Source organism: Vidua chalybeata, chromosome 1 (genome assembly GCF_026979565.1).
Source record: "Vidua chalybeata isolate OUT-0048 chromosome 1, bVidCha1 merged haplotype, whole genome shotgun sequence".
NCBI lineage: Eukaryota > Metazoa > Chordata > Aves > Passeriformes > Viduidae > Vidua > Vidua chalybeata.
In genome coordinates, this window is record NC_071530.1 from 138676118 (window position 1) to 138693514 (window position 17397).

Genomic DNA, 17397 nt, shown 5'->3' on the forward strand with positions numbered 1-17397 from the left:
ACTGAAACAGCCATTCCTGTACCACATTGTCCAAGACCAAGGAATAATCATCAAGGATGAAGAAGCTGAAAGTTTTTAGCAGAACCAACAATGCTGTATTCACAAGGTTTGGGCTTCCTTCTGAATGAAGCTTTAGTTCCTCCAAACACAGAGGTAGACACAAGAACATATACTAAGCGTGTGTGTGTGTATGTGTGTATATATATATACATATATATATATATATATATATGTATATACATACACTCACGCACTTTCATTATTTAATTGGTTATATGCTTCTGTGCTCTTTTATATCTTTAGTCAATGCTGAGCTGATTATATTAACACCAAAAAAATTAAATTCAGAATAGCTCATTTGTAGTATTTTACCAAAACTGAAGGCAAAATAAATTGGGCTTTCATATTGCTGACCATATAAAAATTAATGACCTTCCGCAAGTCTTACAAAATTATATGAAATATCCATATAACAAACTAAATTATTGTATATCATGATTATAAATAAAGAATACAGGTAAGATAGAACACAAGCTATGAAGTAAAAACTTCTGGCTTCAAGATGAAATCTTCCATACAACGAAATGTTTAAATGCATGGCTGAGTTGGATACAATCTCCCAGCTCATTTTAATGCTGCTAAAAATCAGTTATGTACATCTAACTACCTAGCTCTTAAAACAGACTTTTCTAACTTCATTTTCAGGCTAAGTAAGTGAATACCCTTAAACACAATTTTCAGTAAAGTAGAGCATGTAAGTTTATTAAGTATGATAAAAATATTCCTGCAATTACGAATTACAGGAAAAAAAAAATCAAGCAACCTACAACAGATTTTAGGCTAGGTTTTTCTGTTTAAAATTGCTCAAGGAAAAAAGCCATTAAATATGTTTTCTTTAAAAAAAAATCTAAGAGCTAGTAGAACATTTTGCATTTTAAATCAAATTACACTAACTTGTTTTGCAGCAGAATTTCAATGGAAACTGATTTAAATAAACTAATATGCATAATACTTTAAAGAGGAAAATTATTTCTCTTTTTTGATATAAAATTAGATGTTGAACAAAAGGATTAACCTACCACTTTAAAGTATTGCCCCTACAGTAAAAAACAACTTGAAAATCCAGAAATACAGTCAACAAAGCATTTTAGGCAGTTTGTGCAATACTGTCGGAAGAGAAATAGTTGATAAGCAATTTTTAAGTCTGCACAGTCAGTAGTGTAAATCCCTTTAGATAAACCAAGGAGTTACATCACAATTGCTGCCTCCTCTTTCTTAGTTACGTGTGGTAGAACTGGGATGCAAAGAAGCAAACCCGCAGAACAAGCAAGCTCCTGTCCTGCTTTTAGGATACACACACATGGAAGTCTGAATCAAATTCTTCCCATCTACACTGAGCCTTAGCGCACACACCACATTTAGGCTGATTTAAGAACAGAAAAAACACTGAGTCAGGACAGTCAATGCACTTTGTAATATATTTTCTGAATTCATTTGTGTAAAAGATTAGATGCACCGTATCAGACGAAGGTACCGTGTATCCCTGCGCTGCCGCACGCCCCGGGGCACCCGGCCGGGAGGGCGGCGCGGGCTGGGGCCGTGCGCTGGCCACGGGCGCCCTCTGACGGCGGCTCCGCGGCTACGGGGACACGCAGCCACCGGGAGACACACGGCCACGGAGGGGGACACACGGCCACGGAGGGGGACACACGGCCACGGAGGGGGACACACGGCCACGGAGGGGGACACACGGCCACGGAGGGGGGGACACACACGGCCACGGGGGGTGGGGGGAGGGGTACGCCCGGACAATTCACTTGCCTCGGGTACGAGAGTTGAAAGCACCGTTCCTTAGCATTTGTGATTACAAAACCATCCTCTGGCATACACTGCCGCCTCTGACAGAGACAAGTACACGCATCCACACACCCAAGGCGCACTTCAGCTCGCACCCCGTAAAGCAGCCTTTTATTGAGATTTCTTCTTTCTTACCCATTACAGATAAAAACCTCCAGGTATTACAGGTAAGTCTGCACAGTATGAAAACTTAAGCAAAACATTTAACAGGCTGCATGCCTGCTACTCCACTGAACCACCACAATTACACAAACCATGTCAATATTTGCTTCCTTTCAGGAAACAAATCAAGGGTTTGCACTAGGCGCAGGTAAAGTATGAAATAATTCAGGTGTGATTAGAAGTTATATTAAAGAACCTTGAATATGTGATACATCTTATTAGATGACAAGCACATAATAAATAACGTTTTTGTCCATTAGTATATTGCAATATCAGTTCTGGCAAACCACAAAAAAAATCAAATATCAAATGACATTATTTTGAGTGCTTAACAACTGACCATCCACCCTTTGTCATAATCATCTGAATTCCTTATATAAATTAAACCTTATTGAGCCTATGGACTATTTTAGACATTCATTACACCCAAATGATAAAAAAGAAACAAAACCAACCAAACAAAAAACCTTAAAATTCTATATCCTTTTTTACATAGAGAACAAAGTTCATACACGCACGGACAAACCTGACAGGCTTTCACCAGCACTCAGTAATTGAAAAGTCAACATTTACACAGTATGGCTTTCTTCCTAAATTACAAAGGCCTTACAAAAAAACACTGATAAGGAATTTACATAAACAGACTACAACTGGAACCAGAACCAAGGCTGTGATTAAGCTTTTGGGTTATCTGCTCCTGTCCTTAGTGAAATAAAACTTAAATTTCATGTAACCTGATTTCTTCATTTCATAAACATTCCATTTTCTTAAAGCAAATGACAATAGACATGAGCTACAACGGTTATATCTAAAGAGAATAAAACTATATATAAAAAAAAAACACATCAAAAACAGCAAAAACAAAACAAAAACAAAAAAAACAAACAAAAGCAAAACCAGCTAAAATTGTATCTGCCTATTCAGAACAGTTACAGTCACTGCATGTTCAAGGTCTGTCACACAATACAAGAGAAATAGAAGATGATAAATACAATGATAAAACCTTTGATTTAAACTGAGAATAAAACAAGAAAAACTGACAAAATGTAGCCTGGACAGAAGCCTTTACAGAAAGCAGATGAACCAACACTGCTGAGGGGGTGTGATTTAATGACACCAGGACTTCTACAGCAATACTAGCAAAAGAAATCAACCTTCACAAAGTCCATTTGGACCCTACTGCATCAAGGCTTATGAAAGGTCTAGAAAATATGTCTTAAGGGAACAGCTGATGGAGCTGTGTTTGTTCAGTCTTGGGTAGAAGAGGCTCAGGAGGGACCGCATTGCTCTCTGAAAGGAGGGTGTACTGAGGTGGAAGCCAGTCTATGCTGCTGTGCCTGCAGTCAGGACCAGAGGAAACGGTCTTCAACTGAGACAGGGGAGATGCAGATTAGGTATTAGAATTATTTTTTTTCCAGTGTTAGGGTAGTCAGGCAGTGGAATAGGTTGCCCAGGGGGGTGACAGATTCACCAGCCCTGGAGGTGTTTAAAAGGTATCTGGATGTGGTCCTGGGAGATGTGATTCAGGGGTTATATAATTCAGGGGCAATAATTGGACTTGATAATCTTGTTTTCTTCCAACCTGGATGATTCTGTGATTCACCTGAAGCCCTCTGCTTCTGCAAGGACCACATGCCGCAGGTGAGCCCAGGCAGCACTGCAGGTAAGGCACAGCAGCTCAAACTGCTGCTGCCCCTGGCCAAGTAAAACCCTGAATAAGCACTATTTATGAGCTATGACACATTTGTCTACATGCAACTGCACCCATTTGAGGCTAAAAAAATGGTGGGTTTGTGGAAATCTTGCACCATGTTTTTTCTAGTTGTTACTGAATGATTACACAACTAAATACAATCTAAAGCACAGAAAACCACAGTAATTGAATCTTTAATCATCCAGCTAACTTCTAACCTGAAAACTAAAATTAATCTTATTAAGTAACAAAGTAAAAATCATGTTGGGGGATGGGGGAGAAGGCATCAGCTTTCCTTCTGGAGCATTTCAGAGGGAATCTAATAAAAGAAGAGAAAGTTACAACCATATAGAACTCATTTTGATGTATAATTATATAACTGTCTCAAAGTTACGCACGGCGTATTTACCACAGGACTTTATTACCTTAGCTTTGTAACTAAGTTACTAAAATACATGGGACTGAAATAAATCTGTTTCAAAATAATGTCTCACAACATCTATAATGAGTGACAAGAGGTATGATTAATTTTTAACTGTTGTATTTCCAAGAAGGGAATATAAATTTCCTTTAAATTGGGAGAAAAGCTACTCAGTGAAAAGGACCAAAGATAAACTCAATAAAGTGCAAAGGACTTACCATGTTGCTTAGAAATATACAGATATGAGAAGTACATTTATTTATCAGGAAGAACATAGAGAAAATAAGGGTTTTAGTAAACCTTAACTGAAAGACGGCAAAACTATGCTCAGACAAAGGCTTGGAAGTGCCCTAAAGTGAAAGCACTTCTCAGAAAACTACCCTCAGTAAAACAAGCTGGAATACTACAACTTTTCACAGAAGTACCTAAGCCAAAAATCCTTACAGCAGAAATCTGATTTAAACAAGAGTTGAATCTGTGGGGTGGAGGATGTGGGGAAGGGGAGACAGGGGGCACAGGAGCAGGGGTTGTTATGTGTAAATCACTGAAAGTATCTTTATGAAATTTAAGATCAGTGCTTTGAAAAATAAAATCAATGTCTATGAGGATTTAAGTGCACCAGCAATAAGGAAACACAATTATGTGAAAAGTAAATGCCTAACCAAAAGCCCAAAGTGCAGCCCTAAAATACTGAACATTCACATTGAAGCATCTTTTGCTGAGGACTCAACAATTCTGCAATTTTCCTCTATTAGCTCACACATCATCAACTAAACTTCACCTACAGATTTCTAACAGAGAGCTGGATTGAACCCTCTCACCCCCACTAAAAATCTCATGGCTGCAGCAGGCCAGCCTAAGTGTTTAAGACTACCCTGACAGGAAATCTAACCAAAAAAAATTGCACTTTGTAAAAAGAATCATAGGAAGACAACAGTGCAGGAGAAAATTTCTAAGATGAAAAACACCTGTGCACTCATATGTGGTGGACAGCCCGTCCACATTTGAAATAAGAATTACCTGAAGCTAAAAAACCTCTCTCTGTTTTCTGTAGTTTCAGAAATAGTCCAATTCAAACTGCATTAAAAAATGTTCTTGCACTAAAAGAACAAGTTCAGATATGGGGTTTTTTTTAAATTAATTTTTGAAGGAATTCTGTAACAGCAAATTGTCAAAATTTGATACTATCTCAGGCATTAGTAGCAAGAAATGGCACCATAACAAAAGCGAAACTAAGCATATCTAAAAAAATGGTTGTTGTAAGCAAGTTTAAATACATCTTTATCAAATTGATTCTTAAATGTCATGCATACCTATTTCAAGTTCAATTTAAGGATATTTTCTTAGCACCCTCAAAAATGTGTTTTATATTAGGTTTGCACAGCTTAAAAGAGGAAAACATTTACGTAAATGTGTCTTGCCAATTACCCAACAGTATTTGCTCAAATATCACCCTCCTGTACAAAAGCTCAAATTCTCTTAACAACAATCACCTCGAGACCACTAAGGCCTACACAAAGGCAGAAGATGATGCAACATCATCCTGAAAAAAAGAGCACAACATTAAGTATTATTCTGTGTGATAGCAGCGCTGAAATACTAAGGTATTTGTATTTTCCCTCCGTATCTGTGGGCCTGAATTTGTGCAAATTTGTGCAAAGCCAGGTAGGTACTGAAGTAACATGCAAGTCATAAGGGGAACAAGGTGCCTTGTTTTCTTTGGTTTTTAGCATCCTGAATGTTAATATTCTGGCATATAACAAGAGATTTCTCTACTTGAATTATCTGCATCTAGAAGAAAAAAGAATCTTTTGGAAATCTGGCAGGATGCTTGCATAGGGAAACATAGCTCCAGGGAAAACAAACAGGGGGCATTTATAAAACATTATTGTTTTTCACACTGGCAAGACAGAAGACAACTCTGAGCCTAAAAAGATACTAAAGGCTCAAGCTAGCAACCTCAACAGCCATTTTGTTTAGGTTTTCATCTTCCCTAGGCTCTACTACATAGGTTAAAATGCTCAACAGACCCCTAGTAAAGGGAATGCAGAATGAACACGAGCATTTTGCATTTCCTAAGTGGTTCACTCTATTTAACTGTATTTCACTGAGAAGAATACAGAGGCAACATCTCGGTGATCCATGTATTACAGCCTAAGGAAGATGGAAACCAATGGGAAATTCTCCTGAATTAGCTTACAGGGTTTAGCATGGCAAGCTCCCTGACTTGGCTGCAGATTCCCCACCACTGCCAGAGGCGGAATCAGTCTCACTGCCACAGGTTCACTTCCCACTCTGGCCAGAGTTTGCTCTGCTTTCTGTGCCCACAGCATGGTAAGGGGTCCAGGTGAGGGAAGCTTTGCCTTTGGACCTTACTTAATGTCAGGATTATTGCCTACTTGCTAAAAAAGGAAAGACTTGTACCAAAAATCACTTTCCTGGAAGGAAGTTTTTCCCAAACATGAAGAGTTGAACCCTGCATACCAGATCACAGGCTTACAGCTCAGCATGGGAGCCATCCTACAGTGAGCTGAATCCATCTCTGACACTGAGAAATTCATTTCAATAGTTGCTCTCCTATCAGCTACATGGAAATAATTCAGCCATTTTCTACAGAAAAAAATGAAGCATGGGGTCCAATTAAGAATTTAGATTACTTAAATCTTTGAAGAGCTCCAGAAGAGAAGGAATCTTTAAAATATTTTTAGGCTTTAGTAAAATATAGTTCTGACTCAAGCACCATGTTATTGTAGGACAATTAAGATTCCTTTTTGTTTTGCACTCTTATTTTCTTTGACCTAACTGTAAAATCAGACAAAGGAAGCAATAAACAGTGATGAAACCTTACCAAGTTGCAAAGAATTCTTAAAATTATCTCTGCTATAAAAGCAGAGTCCAAGATTCTTTTCTTCTAAGATAAAATATTAATTTAATAATACCTAATCTCATTATAAACAAGAAAAAACAGTTTATACTTACAGATTAAGTAATCTTGCTCAAACTGAATTATCAAAACAGAATCAACTGCAACTACTTTGACTATATTGCCTCTTTAGTTACTCTTGAAGTTAAACTGACTCTTTATGCCCTAATAAAGTTTTTCTACTAGTATCACTAAATACACACATACATACTTATAATATCAAGATTAGAACTGTAAACCTTTTAAATGTGCTTTATAATTTTCATGTCATTCTATGCCAAGCCAATCATACTAACTTACAGTGTCAATAACAAAATATCACTAGGACCAGCAAAAAAACACTAAGACAGAAATTACCCATGCTACATTCTAGCTCACTTAGAAAGCAAAATGAGTAACCAGACTTCAAATTAGCCAAAGCCTCTCAAAACTTACAAAGCTCTGCTCTCCAGGTTTTCAATGAGTACTTAATGCATACAATTAAATCCACAGAGAGGCAATCTATGTGCCAAGCTCTATCCAGATGTATATGTATGCACACACGTACACACAGCCATTTCCCTAAAAAGCTTTGAAGTGATTATGAATTACAGACAGGAAACTAATGTAACTTCCTGTGTGGAGTCTCATCCTAAACTACATGTCCATATAATACAGTATTCATCCCCTATAACTTCCCTTATACAGACAGGCTTTATTTGGATATTCAGGACAGCACTCCTATTAACCCACTGACACCTCAACCCACAGTAAAAAATCTCCCTGTGTACATACAAGCTTCTGCTCACCATGGAAAAAGGTCTTTTTAGCTCATACAAATCTTCCTTTTAGTTTAAGTTGTACAAAACTGTAACTATTACCTTCATCAAAGTCTGCATCGTCTTCTGTATGTTGAGGGAAAGGGAAGCAATTTGTGATTTCAAGTCTATCATCCACCACAAGACCCAGCAGCACTCCTTGGACCACTTCATTCCCCTGTCCTTCTTCTTGGTAATGTTTAATGATCTTTAACACAACCTAGAACACAAAACAATAAAATCATAATATGCAATGTATTATTTTTGTCCTCAAACTATGTATCTGGAATTCAAATTTGTTGCATGGTTTAGAGCTGCAAACCAAGTGAGCTTAAGCACCAGCAATTTTAATCCAGGTTGAGGAAGACAGCCATCCTAATATTACAGGGAAAAAACAAGACCATTAAATTAACCATCAAAATGCAGTTCTAAACCAATTTTCTGAAACACCATTCTAAAATGAAATATTGATCCTTTTTACTTTAGCTTGTTGCTTTAACTGTGAGCTTTTAACAGTATCTTGCAGGTACAATAATCCCCCTCTTAAAGGAAACAGTGCACAAGGAACTAACAAAACATCTTAAAAAACTATGCAGAAACTGGTAGGAATTTTTTAAAGATGCAGATCCCATCAAATTTCAATTACATTAATCTTCTAAAGTACATCTCACTGCAGTTTTGCTTCAGATGATAGTTCAAGTTACATAATGTGAATGGTGTGTCATAGGGTATTTAAGGAAAATCAATGATTAAAGAAAAAAAATATGCACAAATTACTCATAATATTTTTAACAATGTAATTTCCACTTCCTTCCTTAAATCTGAACTCTATAATGAATAATTCTCATGAGATCATACTGTAAATTGGAACAGTATGAACAAAACCACTCAAAATAGTCAGTCGTTTGCTAACAACACTTCATACTTGAATAACATTTTATACTTGACAAGAACCACAATAAGGTAAGACACTAACTACAAACATTGACTTGAAAGAACTTAGGCTTTGTCCAGTGTAAGAGAGGTTTATTTTACTAAACCCTAATCCACCCATTCAAAATTCAACAGAAAATGTCTGATGATTATGTTTTCATTAAAGCAATACTACTTTAACATCTGCTGGCAAACAGACTAGTTTAGTAGATTTCAGCTCAATCGCCCTTAGAACAGTCTTTGTACAAGTACTGGCTTTTAATGAACATTCTACGGGGAGGAAGAAAGCAAGTTAAGCTCATACTTACACATCAGGAACATATATTTGTCCCTAGCTTTCTCCTTTGTTGATTAGCAGATGTCAGTTTTTGTAAAACACCATTAAATGTATTAAAGTGCCACAATACAGATTAAATGAAAGAAAAAGGAGACTAGAGTAGAAATTATTTGCAAGTATACTGCCTTCTTGAGCTAAAATAGGAAAATGAGCTTCATACTTGGAGGCAGGGCAGAGAGGGTAAAACTGAAAAGAAATACCCATTTTCAAGTAAGTTGGATTTCAGTATCAAACAGGACTAACATCCACTGATTCCTTGTCAATTTACAGTATCACTCATTTGTGCTTCCTCTTTAATCTAGATATACTTGTATTGAAGCTTCTCAATCATAGATAGAAAACAACATTCATCCACATCTGTCACTCAAATCCTTTGCAGCCACACCTTTTTATTCAATTTGCTAAAACAGGTCTAAGAGAGACACAAAGAGATACTTTGGTTATATACATCTTATTTCATGGGAAAACAGGAAGTTAAGATCAGTGGGCAGTGAAGCAGTATTTAACAGTGATGGAAGCAGTACAGCAACAACCAGTTTGAGATTACCTAGACATAGCAGATGAATGTACCACAGAGTCAGTACATAAATAATATTCAACTTGCATTTAGTGTAAAGCTAAGGTTTATCATATATTTGCCATAAGCTGTGTCTTTCACAGTCATGGCATCCATAACTACCCTGCCAGAATACAGCATAGAGTATACTCAGTTGTCTACTATACAACTATTCTCAGCACCTTTACAGTCTTGTAAGCTTCACCTTTTCCAGTATTTTTCTCATTTTCTCTTGAGCTCTCTCTGCACACTGACTGTCCCTGTAAATATGAGTGTTATTTGCTTGTTTGATTTAATTCCAGGAGCATTTGTGATACAATGCCAATTTGCTGCAGCATTTCTGATGATAATTGCTCACAGAAAGCAGTCACAAATGAAACAAGCATGGGCTGTCACAGAGTATCAATGATTTTTTGGAGAAAGAAAACTAGGGGTTCAAGGCTCTTAAATGTTAATCAAATGCCCCAATACACAATGAAGTTACTACACAAGCCTGCACTTTTCAATCTCCAGACTGAAGACCAGAGCAGACATTACCCAGGAAGATATAGACCCCAGGGATTTAAGCCTACCTGCAACCTTGTTTTCCAACAGAGTCTGAGAAAGGGAGCAGAGAAGTTCATGAACTCAATACTCCAAATTTCACAACCATTAGGACACTGCAGAAGTTTGTGTTTATGACTGCACTGGAAAATACATTAGCTACTGAAATAGCTTATAAAAAGATGCATCCAATGACAGAGGATTTTTGTTTTCATTTTGTTCTTGGTTCTGGACAGTTTTATTTAGCACATAAGACACCAGTCTTTTGTACAGCAGACTTTTCAACTCAGATTGAAAAACCTGCCACCAAAACACTACCATATGACCAAGCAGGAAATGTGCTCTGAAACTTGTGTTTCAGTACTAAAAACAGACCTGCAGGTGTAAAGCAGAACTATTTATCTAGTAATAACATCAGCTACAACACTAAAAATGTCATTTCCATTTGTTAGCTAGTCTAGATACAGCAGGAAGAGTTGACCACTATGCAAACACCAACGCCATGACATTTCTGACTGAATGTACAAACCAATACTTCATACAAATAAACCACATATACCCAAGAAAAATGAGCACTAACTTGCATCTAGATATTTCCTAAAAGATGCTATGTTTGTGAAGTGTCGGAACAGAATCAGAGTAGTTATTTTGGTCTGAAAATAAATGTAGTAAGTGTTAATATAAACAATGCAAGTAACACAGCACATTGAAAAATATCCATTTTTCCAAATAACACTTTAAAAAAATCCTAAAGAAATCTAAATGAACACCAGTATAAGCATCTTTCAGTCAATGCTGATTCACCTTTGAAACACCATTTATAATTCCTATCCAATTATTCCCCGAATAGGAGATATTGCTCCTCTGTACAAGCTATGATTGTTTTTAAATACCTGTAGACCCTTCACTGCTATGCCATAGCTACACAAAATTAACAGTACCTGAACCAAACCATTTCAACTGCTGCTGTTACTAAAGTAACACAGCTGGCCAGACAGAAAAGGCTATGTTTTTAAGGAGAAAATGCATCACATAACAAAAAAGCCCTCAGATTTCTAAACTCTAATGCCCTGAACACAAGTCAATAATCATATGCAGCACGATTTAGCAAATCAGCATGTAAGAAATATTCAGGTACAGAATGACTCTTTAGAAAAGGATATACAAATAATTCCTAAGTAAAACTCAAGAGGCCCCATAAATTTAGCGTTCAAAACACCAAAGTCATTTAATCACTTGGAGTAGCCACTTGTCAGATTTTAATGACCACTAATCCTCAATTAAAGAAAAAAAAAAACGCTGCAATTCTGCAGTGCTTCTAATCTCCAAATCTTCAAAGCACAGCTCAAACACTAAGAATAAAGTAAAAAAAAAAATTAAAAAATATTTAAAAGCCATTCTGAAACTATTAAGAACATCAAAGATACACATTTTAACTGCACACTGCCAAATTTTAAATTGGGCTATATCCTGACATCATAGTTGTTAATTTCAAAAGTTTGTACCTCACTACAAAAATACATGTAACATGAACCCACAGCTGAAGTATCATAAGCCTTTGGGGAGAGGATTCTGTGAAGATCCCACTGCAGGGACATGAATATACCAAGATGCACATTTCTGCATTTATATAAAGAGAAACAACAGCAAATCAAAGCACTGACGATTCATTTATGGCAGTGTTCCAGAGAGCCAAATGTCACCACATTGAAACCAGATTTCCAGTACCTGTGCCATGTCTTACACATGTGAAATCAAACAAGTGAGCTTCTGTTAGCCCAATGAATACATGATGTAGCACACTGATCTACAGTCTTAAATTAGGCATTTATATCTTTTTAAATGCTTAACAGTTTTTGCCACCCAAGAAAGCTTTGTGGTCACAACCATTAGCATCAACTGCCAGCATCTGGGGAAGAGGACAGGGAGAGAGTCTAAATAACTCTGTGTTATGTAGCTGGTTTCAGCATTCACATGGAAGGTGCCAAGACGCTCACATCCTCTAGGTACTTAACACTACTGCAACGGTGATCAATAGTTAGCTTGGCAAAAGGGTCTTGAAAGCTATGACTGCTAATAATCTGTGATACAATTTGAATACATCCATATTACATATCTAGCCTTCTCCATACAAACCCTTAAAACTCAAACCATGAACTTTTATATTTGAGTGTTTCAGCATGAGCAATTTACTTAAACTCCTAGCATAAACCAAATTCAAGAGAGAACTGATAATGCAGCTTTGTAAATGGACAGATCACAATGTTAGTCATTATTAACAATGACTCAGACAATCATGTTAACCTCAAAGTTGCCTGGAATCAACATCTTCTTGATACACATAAAATGCATATATGCCACCTCTGGATAAAGAGTTGGACTGTTTAGCAAGTAATACCCACGTAAAGACATACCACATTTTACTCTAATTTAGTGGCCATGTCGCCTTCCCCAGGTAACCCTACATCAAAAGCAAATCTGCAAGTGGTGGTGTGCTGAAACAACCAATTAGCTATGAAAAAATGAAATTTAATTAAACAGTTCTGAAATCCTCAAGTAAGCATGGCTTTGTTTTTAAACAAAGACTTGGAAAAAAATACAAAAAACCTAGATATCGTGAAACATGAGCAATGTTAATTTAATAGTTCCAGATGAGGTTTTTACACACTACAGATAAGTGCTTATCCTACACTTACAAAAGTCAAGTTCTGGAAGCTGACCAAAAAAACTTGCCTTGAGCTGATTTGTCTCCTGGCTACAGCACCATTTGATAAGACAGTAACAGAGACGCTCAGCTTTCCTGCCAGGAGAAAAGGAACTCTGAAGTAAATTAAAGACATTACTGCAACGATTAACATTAAGAGAACATGTCTGATACACATGACGCATTCTTCCAGATGATTAAGGAGACAGATGTTTATAGACACACATAGAAAATTCCACCTTAATCAGTGCAGTCCACAGAAATGGGCTCTAGAAAGCACTGTGACAGATAACATGTCAGAAGTAAGTACAAAATCAACAGGTTGATACCCTGGTCTCATAGCTGTTGGATATGAACCTTCATGGCACAAGACTTGCCACCACATAAAGTCATGGCATGAGTTTGACACCAAGTGGAGTGGTGTGGTTGACAGTCCTGAAGGACAGAATGCCATCCAGAGGGACCTGGACAAGCTCAAGTAGTAGGCCACAGGAACTGCATGAGATTTTGTAAGAGCAAGGGCAAGGCGCTGCACCTGGGTCAGAGCAACCCCTGGTACCAACACAGGCTGGGGGATTACCTCTCCTATGAGGAAAAGCTGAAAGATCTGGGCTTGCTCAGCCTGATAAAAAAGGCCTTGGGGTGACCTGACTGTGGCCTTCCAGCACCTGCAGGGAGCCTATAAGAATAATGGAGAGGGTTTACAAGAGCATGTAGTGACAGGACAAGGGGGAATGGCTTCAAACTCAGAGTGGTTCTAGATCAGATATTAGAAAAAAATCCTTAACTGTGAGGGTGGTGAGGCACTGGCACAGGTTGCCCAGAGTAGCAGTGGATGCCCCACCCCTGAAGGTGTTCAAGGCCAGGTTGGACGGAGCTTTGAGCAACCTGGTCATGTGAAAGGCTTCCCTGCCCATGGTAGGGGGTCTGAAACTAGATGATTCTCAAGGTCCCTTCCAACCCAAACCATTCTATGAAACCAAGATTAGAGGTGAAACTGAATTTTACATATTATACTAATCTCAATAAATATGACAATTTCTACTGATAAACACAGAATTCATTTAAATGCATATTCAAGCTTATTTGCAGAGATCTTTGAATTTTTCTAGATTCTCTCATTGAACAGGACTGCATTTTTAACCATTTCTGACATCATGGATGTCTAGACATTTTTTCTTTTCTTCTTCATACTTAACTTTAGAATAAAAGTTCTTAAAGCTGTTAGACCAATTTTATCTCAGGAGAAGTAAAAGAAAAAAAAATTTAAAAGTAATTTACCATTAAGACCTTCAACATCTTAAAATAATTATTCTGGCAGCTATCTTCAGTTCTAACTATGTTTGGTGGCCAAAAAAAAAAAAAATTCCCTGAGAAGTAATCAAAAGCTACTTAATCTAACTATTCTGTTGAAAAACCTAAGGCCAAGACTGAGTAGACTTAAAAGCAAAGTAGCTTTAGAAAAATGTTGTTCTGAACAGCAACTTCAGAAATAACAAGCCTTAGCCCTCACTGTTCTAACTAGTAAGTACAGCAGTCATCTTTTGGACAGAAGACCTCAAATGTCCTGCAATAATTTACCTTTATCTTGACTTGCTAGAGGCAAAACAGCATCATTTATGAAGTCTTTATGAACTGTAAATACAGTTCTTGGAATAGTAAGCTTACATTTTATGTCACTCAACAGCTAATTCAACACCAGATGTTAAAATCTTATTTTTGAACTTGACAAAAATTTGGGGCTTAAAACAGTAATTATATAGGAAGCATAACAGAACAATGTGTTTCATACCATCTCAATTGGGTGTAAATATCAAAATAACCTTTTGACATGAGCAGAGATTTCTTGGAGCTGAGCCTAAATTCACCAACAATGAACAATGTGTATTGATCTGAGGCGGGCATCAAGCAGAGAATGCTACATATATTTTCACAATGAAATTATAAATTATAGGAGTTCGGCAATTTTGTCTCGTGTAGGTCCTCAGCATCAAACCATTCTGGAAATCCATGTTAAATTGAATGGAAAATTGTCCATCTTGAACTATGGGGGGATGATGTTACATGCTTTTGTACTATATTAATATTTTTGAGTATTAAGAAGCACATGAGAAGCATCCAAAGCTTTTTGCTCCCTGGGTGTCTTACTTCATCACTTAGTACTGTAACACTTGCTTAGTTTGTAAACCTCAAGACTTCAGATCACTTAACTGCAAGAGGAAACATCAGTAACCTTTATGCTCTACAATATGTGCATGAGGCTAAAGAAAATTACCCAAATCATAACAGATTATTGATGTAACAAGTCTTTTTTGTCACTTCTGCTTGGTTTAGGAACCATTTCCCCCTGTAATTACAGGAATCTAGATGGTTTCCCAGACTACCTCTTACTTATAGCTATCTCACTTTTCTTCAGCATTTGGTTAGGGGTTTTTTCCAACAGGACAAAGAATGTGATAATATCCATATACAGCAATAACCCAGATATAACATCCCTTGCCACTTTATCTCAGTAAGTGGCTGACTCAAAGCACAATTTTTAGTCAGTGACTGGCCAAGAGGCATTTTATCAGTTCTTCCTAAACATTAACTGCTTATGTGCACTTTTTGGAGTAGCTGAAAAAGCTGTACCTTGCTTACCCTGAAGCTTAGTCTAGAAAAAGTAGACATTCATTTTTCACTTTCTGAACACTCTTGCATAGATTATGTGCAGCTCAGCAGCATGCCTAACACAAACTGCAAGCAAAACTTTAACCACCACCAAAATACCCCACAGAAAACACTTTTAAAGTACCTTCTCTTTCAGTTGATTTATTTCTCTTTTTAAGAAGAATTACTTCCAAACTGCTGTGACTCAAGAGCTCTAGAATTTCCCTACTAGCAAGAGGGAAAACCATTCTAACAAGAAGGGACCTCCCTACAGCAACACAGCCTGGCTGCACCTTCCAATAGCCCCCACTTCCAGTCAAGGTGGTTGTTCCCACAGTGCAAGCCCAGATTCCTACAGACACTGCCAAGTGATTGACACACAGGCTGCTCACTCACTGGAAGCAAGCTTAGCTGCTGCAAATATGGGTTAGCTGCTCCCTCATTCTATTACTGGGACACTTTCAAAGTCACAAAGATTAAAAAAAAAATCATAACCTATAAAAAAGCTACTTCAAATTACAAAAATTACTCATTTCATGTAAAATCAGACCCAGAACATGAAAGAGACCATTTCTCAACACCTAGAACTAAAACTGGTTAATAGTCAAAATATAAAATGGAATAGACAAACTGAGACAAGACTCCACAGGTAGGTGGAGTTCAGACTGAAGAACTGAAACAGTACAGACACCAAGCCTGTTTCTGCACAAGTTCAACATTAGAAGGGAAGAGTACTGGGTTTTGGCTAGAGGCGTATTGGGTTTTCATAGGCTGTAGTTTTCCTTGACTCTGTCTGGAATTTACATTCATCAGCTAATGTCTTGTAGGTACCATGAAATATCTGTTTAAGTCATTTATTTACTCACGTCCAAGTGAGCTGCTTGTTCTTGCAAAAGGAAGCAGTTAAACACAAACTGCAGTACATCAAAGGAAAAACTAATTAAACAGTGGAGTAAAGCAAAGGCTATTAAAACAGAAAAATACTGAATGTTAATCAAGGTGTGTGTTACCAAATAGACCAGTCTCTTCTTCATTTTTGTCCCACTACACTTGACTTTTACAGCAGTTCAGGTTAACAACCATCTCCAGGGTTAATCACAAGCCATTAGCACACTTTAATATTGCCTTAATATTGTAAGTAAAAATGCACCATGACATACGTGCATTGAAACTCCCCATTGCTGTGCTCACATGCTGGTAAAATGTAGTTCTCTGCAATACAAAGTTTCATAACACACTTCACAGTACATGGATTCATGCACATTCCCATGGAAACCGTCAAGGCCACGGGCACTGCAGAATCACTTCCTTATCGAAACACCTCCATAAGACAGCCCCAGGACCTCATCGTGCAAGGGCAGGGCATTAGACATTATTAGCACACGTCAGGAGCAGGGATAGGGATGTGATGAGATTCACATCCAAAATTCTGCTGGTTGCAAGCAGGATGGAGCATTTCCCTGGGACTACTTAGTATATTATTTCTTCTATTTCTCAAATCTCACTGAACAAAAAACTTCTGAAAACACTCAGTATTTCAGGCAGTTTTTTGCAAATTGCCAATACAATTAATATTTATTATTTTAAATTAATTCAATATCTAGCCATCATTTTGAGAATGAAAGCTGAAGACTATACTCCTTCAGAGCACAACATATGGAAATGATATAGAAGTGGTAGAGACAGGCACAGTTTCAACATTTTCTGCTTGAAACACCAGAACTTTACATTTATCCTTCAACATACAGTTGATACACATGCTCTGTGTATTAGTGAATCACCAGTGTTCAAAATTCATGGTGAACAAGGAGTGTATTGCAAG

The 17397-nt window shown here is 37.3% G+C and overlaps 1 protein-coding gene across 1 annotated transcript in view; it reads right to left on the reverse strand.

The window, feature by feature from the left end:
- The window catches only part of EIF3H (eukaryotic translation initiation factor 3 subunit H), an 86078-nt gene that overhangs the window by 60179 nt on the left and 8502 nt on the right, over positions 1–17397 (reverse strand). Inside the window, exon 2 of the mRNA XM_053960730.1 lies at positions 7917–8073. Within this exon, the coding sequence (XP_053816705.1) occupies positions 7917–8073 (157 nt within the window). The remainder of the gene's footprint in view (positions 1–7916; positions 8074–17397) is intronic.